This window comes from Cornus florida, unplaced genomic scaffold (assembly GCF_030987335.1).
Source record: "Cornus florida cultivar Cherokee Brave unplaced genomic scaffold, ASM3098733v1 CherokeeBrave_3.0.0_Hap2_Chr11, whole genome shotgun sequence".
In the NCBI taxonomy this organism is placed as follows: domain Eukaryota; kingdom Viridiplantae; phylum Streptophyta; class Magnoliopsida; order Cornales; family Cornaceae; genus Cornus; species Cornus florida.
The window spans coordinates 56,000,662-56,011,378 of record NW_026775581.1 but is presented as its reverse complement, the minus strand read 5'-3'; the positions used below and the strand labels follow the sequence as shown (position 1 = coordinate 56,011,378).

General features: G+C 31.1%; 1 protein-coding gene across 1 annotated transcript; it reads left to right on the top strand.

Annotated features, from left to right (window-relative positions):
* The first annotated feature begins 4,243 nt into the window (after positions 1-4,243).
* LOC132281107 (ethylene-responsive transcription factor ERF114-like) lies at positions 4,244-7,402 on the top strand. Its single transcript, XM_059782842.1, has 3 exons — positions 4,244-4,253; positions 5,494-5,784; positions 6,634-7,402. The coding sequence occupies exons 1-3, from the start codon at positions 4,244-4,246 to the stop codon at positions 7,209-7,211; spliced, it is 879 nt and encodes a 292-aa protein (XP_059638825.1). The 3' UTR covers positions 7,212-7,402.
* The last annotated feature ends 3,315 nt before the right edge of the window (positions 7,403-10,717 follow it).

Genomic DNA, 10,717 nt, shown 5'->3' with positions numbered 1-10,717 from the left:
AGCTAGGTTCATGTCAACGCGTTGACATCTATTATACAAAATATTAATATTGATCAATTGATTGAGATATGATAATACCTAAACTTTATTTATTTATTTATATGTTTTCTAAGCACCTAATAATTCAAAGATTTATACATGGGAGTTGAGGGGAGGGCCTCTTATCCCAAAAATTTGTTCCCTGTTATGCACTACTTGTCATGATTTGATGTGAGGATAGCCAAAAACAAAATATGGTTTATGAAGATCCATCATCGGTTTTTTAATTAAATACCCACTAAATTTTGGTACAAACTGTCAATAGCATAGGGTTCCAATTTTAGTGCGTTCCTTTTAAAAATATAGAACCTTTTCATTTTTTATTTATGAGAAAAATAATATAAAAGAACCACAATAAATTAAGATATATTGATTACCCTCAGTTTAACATTATTATATGCTCCATTCCAATACAATATATTCCATCACTAAATAATTTACACACTATATGAAATGTTAATTTTCACATTTCTATATGAGTGAAAAAATAAAACCACTGTGATCCCACCACGACATGTTCCACGGATGCATTCATTTTGACTTGAAGTCTGCGATTGAAGACTTTGATTGCTCCAATATTGTTCAAACTTTTGAGGGGCTCATTTATACTTCCCGCAGTGCCTCAAAGTTAGATTAAGGAAAAAAGGCTACGACATAGTACAATCATACCACCGAGAATATTTTCTTGGCTTAAGTAGGACTAGGTCCCCAGATCGGTCTTAGGGCGCAAATCAGACCGAACACAAACCTGGAATCCCCATCGGTGAAGAGACTCGCCTAGTAGCCCCTGGCATACTTTTAGGCCAAACACCATCAATGCAAGATCTAGAGAGTGAAATAGATTTTTGTTATCGTGCATCTATTATAAAAAAAATATATCAATATTAATCAAATAATTGAGATTTGGTGATACCTAAACTTTATTTATTTATTTATGTGTTTTTTAAGCACCTAATAATTCTGAGATTTATACATGGGAGTTGAGGGGATGGCCTCTAATCCCAAAAATTTGTCCTCAATGTTGTATATGAGGATAGCTAAAAATATATATATGGTATATGAAGATCCATTATAAGCTTTTTAATTAAATACCCACTAAATTTTGGCATGTACCGCCAATAGCCTAATGTTTCAATTTTAGTACGTTCCTTTTAAAAACATAAAACCTTTTCATTTTTTTTATTTATGAGAAAAACAACATAAAAGAACCACAACAAATCAAGAAATCAAGATATATTGATTACACTCAGTTTAGTGCTATTATATGCTCCATTTTAATACAATAAATTCCCATCACTAAATAATTTACACATTATATGAAATGTTAGTTTTCACATTTCTATATGAGTGAAAAAATAAAACCACTCTGATCCCACCACAACATGTTCCACGGATGCATTAATTTTGACTTGAAGTCTGCTGTTGAAAACTTCAACTCCTGTAGCATTGTTCAAACTTTTGAGTGTCTCATTTATACTTTTGGCAGTGCCTCGAAGTTAGATTAGGGAAAAAAGACTACGACCCTAGTGCAGTCATAGCATTGGGAATCTTTTCTTGGCTTAAGTAGGACCAGGTCCCTATACCGGCTTGAGGGTGTAAATCAGACCGAACATAATCTTGGCACCCCTGTAGGTGAAAAGATTCACCCAGTAGCCCCCAGCATGCTTTTTGACCAAATGTTGTCAATGCAAGTTTTGGAGAGTGAAATAGATTTATGTCAACGCTCTATTGTACAAAATATCAATATTGATCAAATGATTGAAATCTGAAGATAGGGCCGGACCTGAGATTGAAAAATTCTTGAGAGGCCCTAGGCGAACTTTAAATGAGGCCCTTATACATAAGTTTCACACGCGCAATTTTTATTTATTTATGAAAGTGCGAAATTTTCATTAAAGTAAATGTGATCATCTTGCATTTTAAGCTGCAAAATTATCAATTAAAGTGTTCAAATCAACTTCTCCAACATATCTTTTTCAATAGACAAGATGGCCAATCCATTCAATCTCAATAATACTTGCCTCCAATGTTCTCTATCTTTGTTGATTTTTTCTTCCACACTTTTATCGATTGTTGCATTTTTTTGTAATCTGATTTCTAATTCAATCCAATTCCCCATGTTAACAATGTGTTCACGACTAGTCTTGTGAGTTTTAAGTTTATCCCAAAGATTTTTCCAGTCATTCACTCCTTCATTTGCCAAATGAGTTTTTTGTTCGTCACATTAAACAACTTACAACAAAAGCAATAGACTATGTCCAAAGAACTCGAATAGATTAGCCATCTCCTATCATGTTTTTCACAGTTTGACAAGTGTCGAATGTAATATGTAAAAGAGAAACGTCTATTTTTTTAATTTTTAGAAAAAATTTCAAGTTTAGCATATCTTGGAAGACCTCTTTCAACTAATAAATCTCTCATTTTTTTATCAATATCTTTCCAATTTCCTGGATCATTAATGTTCAAAGGAAGATTATCATTCTCATTCATATATTCTTCATTTGCCAAATCTTAAAGTTCATTCACATGTTCTTCATTTTGATTCTCTTTCTTATCTTCATTCATTAAATCTCCATGTTCATTGAGATTTTCTTCATTCCTATGTTCTTCCTTCACCAAATCTTCAAGACTCCAACTAAACTCTTAGTTTGTGCATTGTTCGTAAAAAACTTATGAATAGCGCCATTTTGAGATTCAATCAATTCTTCAAATTTATTTTATTTTATTTTATTTTATTTTATTTTTTTTTTTTTTCATACCCAAATTTAAATTTTCTTGTAGACATAACTATTAAAAATCTTGCAATCTTAGAAATCTAAATAACAGGAAACACAATCAACATAAAACTAAACTTTAAAAAAAAATACTTTGCTGAAAGAAAATATAGATTGGCTCAATCTCAATGGCTCAATATGCAATCATATGATTTACAGAAAAATAAAAATACCTCATGAGAAGTCTAAATGATAAGTCCTCAAATCCCTGTATTACAACAAATTCATTTGTCAAACAATAATTCCCCTATTTCCATAAGAACAATTGATATAGATTTAAGTTCATCAAAATAATTTTTTGGTTTTAAGATTTAATTTAAGTTCATCAAAATAACTACTTGAAGACTTGAATTAACTTAGATGTAGAAAAGAAAACTTATAGTGTTGTTGCCATTAATTGAGTGTGTTGATAGGGATCGATGATGCAGATGCAGAGTTACGAACCCGGAAAAAAGGAACAGAGAGAGACTGAGAGAGAGCTCAGACTTTAAGAGGGATTGAAAAAGCTTCTGTCTTCTTATTGTTGTCGTTGGTTGCAGAGCAGAGAGAGAGAGAGAGTAAGCTTGAGACTTGAGAGGCTAAATTTGCCCAAAATCTGATTGTTCAGCATTTGAGGCTGGCCCATCATTCTTGCTCCATTTTGATGGCCCTAAACTTGGAAGCGAGTTTCAAATGCTACGGTTTGGTTATAATTTTTTTTTTTTTTAGCGGCCCATCATTTTTGAGGTCCCTTATTTGTTGCATTTTGGTTATAATTTTTTTTTTTTGGTAGCCCAACATTCACGGGCCTATAAAATTTGAGGCCCCTTAAATGATTTGATGCATTTAGTTACAAATTTATTTATTTATTTATTTTCTTTTGTAGCCCATCATACATGGGCCTATAAAATATGAGGCCCTAGGCGACCGCCTTGGCCAGGGCCGGCCCTGTCTGAAGATACCTAAACTTTATTTATTTATTTATGTATTTTTTAAGCACCTAATAATTCAGAAATTTATATATGAGAGTTGAGAGGAGGGCTTCTTATCCCAAAAATATGTCCCCTGTTATGCATTACTTGTCAAGATTGGATACGAGGATAGCTAAAAAAAAATTGTATATGAAGATTCATCACCAACTTTTTAATTAATTAAATACCTACTAAATTTTGTCATGTACCGCCAATAGCCTAGAGTTCTAATTTTAGTATGCTCCTTCTAAAAACATAGAACCTTTTCATTTATGAGAAGAACACAATAAAATAACCACAACAGATCAAGAGATGAAGATAAATCGATCACACTCAGTTTAGTACTATTATATGGTCCATTCCAAAACAATAAATTCCCATTATTAAATAATTTACACACTATATGAAATGTTAATTTTCACATTTCTATATGAGTGAAAAAATAAAACCACTCTGATGCCACCACAAGAAGTTTCACGTATGGATATATGTATTTCTGCAATTAAAGACTTCAACTCCTGTTGCATTGTTCAAACTTGAATTCATCAGTCCAACCATTTGGTTCTCAACTCTACACATATCAACAATATCATTTCCAAATGTTGAATTCCAATCCTCCATATTGGAGTCGCCAAATCTAGATATTTTAAACAATTAGTGAAGAAATTAATCACAGCTACCTCTTTTGAATTGCCTTTGGGCTTATTCAATTGCTAATGGGATGTTGAGTATTTTGTAAACAACTTAGCTTTGGGCCACGCTATTGTTGTATCTTTTGTTATGGGCCTAATGGCCCGTTAATATATCTTATATGTAATAAAATATATAATGTATTATAATATTACAAATTGATTATAATTTAATATTTGCATATAATATAATATAAATATGGTATATGATAATATAACATAAATAAAAATACATAATAAATCATAAATATTTTTGTCCCAAAAAATTATTTATACGGAGTAATATTAGATGTCATAAATATATTTTTTTCAGTATTTAATATAATAAAATTAGTATATAACATGAACAATATGAATTTTATTTGATAGTAAAAATGTTTTTAATTATAAATAAATTAAAAATATGGCAATAACCAACCAAAGCAATATTTATTTATTTAGTTTACACAATAAATATAATCAAATTAATTAAAGGTGATGATGGAATATGGATGCCTCACTTGTGTTATTGTTTTATCTTTTTCCCTATTGTCAGGCTTATTTTGGCTTTTGGCCTTTCAGATTAGCTTCATCTCTTCTCTTTAAGAAATTAATTATTAGATAGTCAATTATCAAATCATTGTTAAGATTTCTTTATAATATATTAATATATTATTATGAAAATTTGAATTTAATTGGTCCATCAAGAATTTATGGACATCCACTTTTTTAAATAGTTTTTTCATTCCATTTGACTAATGCTGTTCATTAGTTATTTTCACACTTGAGTCTTACCAAGCAAGCTAGGGATACAAAAATCCATATATATTGTAGCAAGCAAAACCTTATTTTTTCTCTTTCACCTCCTCCCCACATCTCATTTTCAGCTTCATCCTCTTCTGGGTAATCTTGATCCATACACACACACACATATATATAACCCTCATCTTCTACATATATATGATCATTTCACACCCAATATATATATATATATTCAACCAAGTATATATATATATATAGTATTTTACAAATACATATATATAAGAGTTGTAATAAATTAAGGTCATAAAGTGGATCTAAACAGGCATGGGAAGAGGCCCCTTCCATCCGATGATTCATCGGAGAAAAAAGAAGAAGAAGAAGAAGAAGAAAAGAATAACATATTTCCTGTCTACTCAGCTAGATCCCAACAAGACATGTCCGCAATGGTGTCAGCACTCACTCAAGTTATTGGAAACACTGATAAAAACCTTCTTCATGATATGCCTGCAGGAAACTCAGTAGCCGTAGGCATGGCCCAGCCGGGTGCAACGGTGCCTCCTGATCAGTCTCAACCCAATATTCAAGATCAAGGTAACATAAATACATATATATTCATATCATTTACGTTGTATTAGATAATCTTGTTTAGAATATATATATATATATATATATATATTTATATTTATTTATTTATTTATTTATATTATATATTATACATATGTGGAAAAGTTAGACTTGAACATGTTGATGACAACCACTTCTATTTCAAGCTCACTAGGATGTTGTATTTGGTCAACTGACTGGTTAGATTTTGCTAGAAAAGTATAGTGCAATTTTGTGTATATGGATCTCTACACAGGTATGATTCTGCATGCCTGCTTAAGCATATAAACTCTCTCTCCTATGCCCAAACTCTGGAATAATGACATGAAAACAACTAGAGCTAATTAATAATAACATGAAATCAACTAGCTAGTTCACACTACTTACCGAAAAAAAAAAAAAATTAGCTAGTTCACACTATATATATATATATATATATATATATATATATATATATATATATATATATATGTTTTATATTTTTGCTCTTCATTTATCATTCTGATTCAATCTAGGAAATGGTCTGTGGTATTTACTACATTCATGTTTTTGCAGTTTACAACCATCATATATATATATATATATTTAATTATATAGTTACAGATGTTAGAAGAATATAATAAATAAAATTAATTAACCTAATTATTTCATGTACGGCCTTTGATTGAGGCTATGGTATTAGATAGAGCGGAATGGAAATATATGATTTACCTAACTGACCTCAGATAGTTGGGAAAATGCCTGTTATTGTTCTTGTGGTGGTGATTTTCACATATGGGATGATTTGTCAAAGCTACATATATATATTATAAACAAATCTATATGTACATTGTGAAGGGAACCAAGGGAGAAGACACTACAGAGGGGTGAGGCAAAGGCCATGGGGCAAGTGGGCAGCCGAAATACGAGACCCTAAAAAAGCAGCAAGAGTGTGGCTAGGCACTTTCGAAACAGCTGAGGCTGCTGCACTTGCATATGATGAAGCAGCTCTTAGATTCAAAGGAAACAAAGCTAAGCTCAACTTCCCTGAAAGAGTTCAAGGGAGAACCGAGTTGGGTTACCTAACAACTCATCAAGATTCGCGTTTCATTGCTCACTCGGTTGCTCCTCCTCCTCATCCAGTACTTCTGCCTCAAAATATATATCCTAATAATTTTGCTCATTATGCACAAGTTCTTGGTAGTGGGGATCATAATTTGAACCACGCCATACCATCCGGTATCTACCACAGAGGAACATATCTTTCGCCGTCTATGTCTTCATCTTCAACATCTTCCTCTGCATCAACGCATAATTGGCAACAACAAGGAGGAGAGGTTAGAAGACTTCCACCGCAGTCTGGAAGTTCTTCTTCAAGTTGTGATCCTCCAAAGAATTGGGAAGATTTTGATCCTAATGATCAGTCGAAAGGGTAGTTGATCCAAGTTCACTGGAGATATATACATCATCTTATATCTATTGTGATTTTCTTTTTTATGCTCAAAAACTTTGTTCTCAAGGGTTTTCAAGAAAGGTTGGTTTGATGATTTTTGTGTGGTATCGGGCAGGAAATTTTTAACAATCAAAAGAAGATTTTATGAGATGAAGTATATTGCATTTCAACCTATATAGTCAATATTCCATGAAAGTTGAATGGCTATAACATATCTTGATTATCATTTCAAGTTACATATATATTACTTAGGATGGAGATGCATCAAAGAACCTTGGATCATCACCAAATTTGATTATAGAAGTTTATTTTTAAGGTTTCATGATATGCCCCTCGCAAGGTTTGAATTTTATAATGATGTTGCTTCATTATTGCCTGAAAGTTACACATTTGAAACAGATCTTACAATGACAGAAGTTTCGTGATATGCAAACTAACATATTAGAACTTTACCACCTCATGTGGAGGTGCTAGAAGAATGCTAAGTCACACTTTTCCAGATTAGAGAGTTTTTGATTGAATTTGATTAGATCATATATGATTCAACCCTATTGAATAATTTTTCCTCAAACAAAAAGGTTTAGGTAACAAAAAATAGATTATCTACAAAGATTGTTTTTCCAGAGTTCTTTTTTTTTTTTTTGAAAGTTATTTAGAGCACAACAAAGAGGTGGGCCAACCCACATGCATGTGCATTGATGAAATACATTAATAAATTTCACCTTGTACATAAGAATGTGTTTCGACTCAACTCTAGATCTCTTGCCTAAGTGGTGGTCTTCTTGGTTTCAGTAGAGGTTTAAAAGTCCAATGATGGACGTACGGACATGAGATAGTGGGTCCCACCACACCTCCATCTCAGCAAGCATGCAGCTGGTACGATAAGCCACACCATGTACTTCTTGTTGAACGTAATGTCTGCAAACACATGGATAGCAAATATGTAAAACACAAAGAGATTAGATATATGGATAATAAATAAATGAGAGAGAGAGAGAGACAAAAAGAAGAGACGAGAGAGAAGAAAAGGAATACTTGTTTCACAAGCTAGTTGTTGAGTTTGAATTGCATCCCCATCGAGATTCTCAAAGTGGAGGCTTGATCGAGCTTTGATATATATCCAAAGTTAGCTTCTAAGAGAGATACATATATATATATATATATATATATATATAGATAAGTGTGAAAATACTCTCCGAAAAATATATAAATATATATATATATATAAGTGTGAAAATGTTAACAAAGTGTAGTCACGGAAATCAAAATGCTAACAAAGTGTAGTCGCGGAAATCGGCTAAGGTTGGCGGACAAAATGAGCTTCACATGAAAGGTGAGTGAAACCAACAAGTGTGCAATGCATATATCAGTTGTTTGAACACTTTGGTCAGCCTGTTCAAAGATGATTATCTCATATGGGTTTCATAATTATGGGAATAGGCTCTATAACCGATACGGGACACACTAACATATATGCGTTCAGCTTATTAATTAGTACTTATAGTACAATTTATTCCTTCAGAGATAGTCTCTCTCTCTTTCACCTGAAACTTCCATATGTGTCTAATGATACTTCCAGAAGTCTTTTGTTTTGACCCGTATCTTTTTTTTTTTGACCCGTATAATCTTTTATTTATAAAGTCCACTTTTTTTTTTTTTTTTTTTTTTTTTTTCCTTTTCTTTTGAAAATTGAATATTAAATAGTTTGATTAAAGTGCATGTCCGGGACACTTTCCAAAATAGAATGCATGGAAGTCCATGAAGTAATACAATTCGTTTGACGTTATGGATTAATTAAATTTGGTACACACTATATATAGAATTAAATGTTGAATTAAACTATCAAATAATGACACCTCTCGTCAAATCAGATTTTAAGTCAAATGTATTTTAAAAATTACTTTAAATATAAGTGACCCATAAAATGAAAGTGGTGGTGATTCTTATTATGATTGAATACTGAACAATTAATACATAATATATATATATATATATATATATATATATCAAAAAATAAAATAAAAATCTCAATTAACAATTATCGCTTAAATTTTTTGCGTCAAAAATTCAGTTTTTAAAATTTTCAGTTTTCATTGCATCTTGAGGCTAGATAACTCTTCTTATTTTACCAAAAAAAAAAAAAAAAAAAAATTAAAAGTTTAGATTAGTTAATAGCATTTGGATTGGATTCGAGGCATCTCCTTTAGAAAATTTGTCGATGTCAATTTATATTAATCCTCGTCATCTGCATTCATCGAGTTTGTATCCCATACAAATAATTATTTTGCACTTCTAACCCGTGAGAATTGCTATTTACTCAAACAATCTTTTATTAGCTATCATGGGCAATGTTGTGGAAAGTAGTCCATCATGTAAACTTAGAAATTCTCGATCTTTCGCTTTGAAATGTTACGGAAAGTCGTTATTTTATCGTGTCAATCTCATTACATAACGGCAGTTTAAGAATCTTTTATCTTTCATTTTGAAATGAGAGAAGACACTACTGCCATATCACATACCTTGGTTCTTCGTCAATTATTCAAAAGCAAACTATTCGATATGTTTTTTTTGGTGATAAAAAAAAAATGAAGAATAAATCCACCTGCTAATTATTTTGGAGATTTGGTACAATGAAAATGGAAGGAAAAAAAAAAAAAAAAAGAATGATAACCAAGGTTTGGTATGAAATGTTGAAAGTAAAAATAAAAAATAAAAAAGAAAAAGAAGAATTTGGAAGAAAATAAAAAGACATGAATAGTAACTTTTATTATCTTTTTAAAAGTGTGAAGAAATGAAAGGAAATGGAATAAATGACTAGTATTTTAATATAACTTTGTTAATATAAAATTTACCCTTATTTTTATAAAAGTCTAAATCTATGAAAAATGGTGTGATTGTAAATTCAATAAAATAATTTTTTTCCTTTCTTTCTATAAAGATCGTTACGATCAATTTTTTTTTTTATTTTTCTTCATTAATCAACTAAACACAATAAATAATTAACACTATCATTTTTTTTTTTTTTTTCCGTCTTAACTAATGTTATAATTTATTTTCTTTTTCACTATAACAAACATTGTTCAACATTTAAATTCTCAAACAATTTATGAGCTTCAAATATATATAATCGTCCGTAAATTCTAATTCAAACCCTAACCTGATCCTTTAATGAGTTTCAAATTAAAAAGTCAAACAAAAAACCTCGAAACCTTATCAATTGAACTGGTCCGTCTCGCAAAGAACTGTGTAAGCATCTGGAAACAAAAGTAACCCTTCTATGTTAGCTGTCAATTTTATTTTTTGGGTAAATTGATGTGATTTTTTTTTTTTTTTTTTCCGAAAGGTAGATGTTAGTTCTCTCAGTCCACGTTTCAATTGATTGCATCTTTCCAGACCTTTCGCTTTTCGGCACCGCCATTGGAAAATGTGTTATTTTGACCCCACACGGAATTCAAATATAATTGTAATATAAATGTGTGTGCATGCACT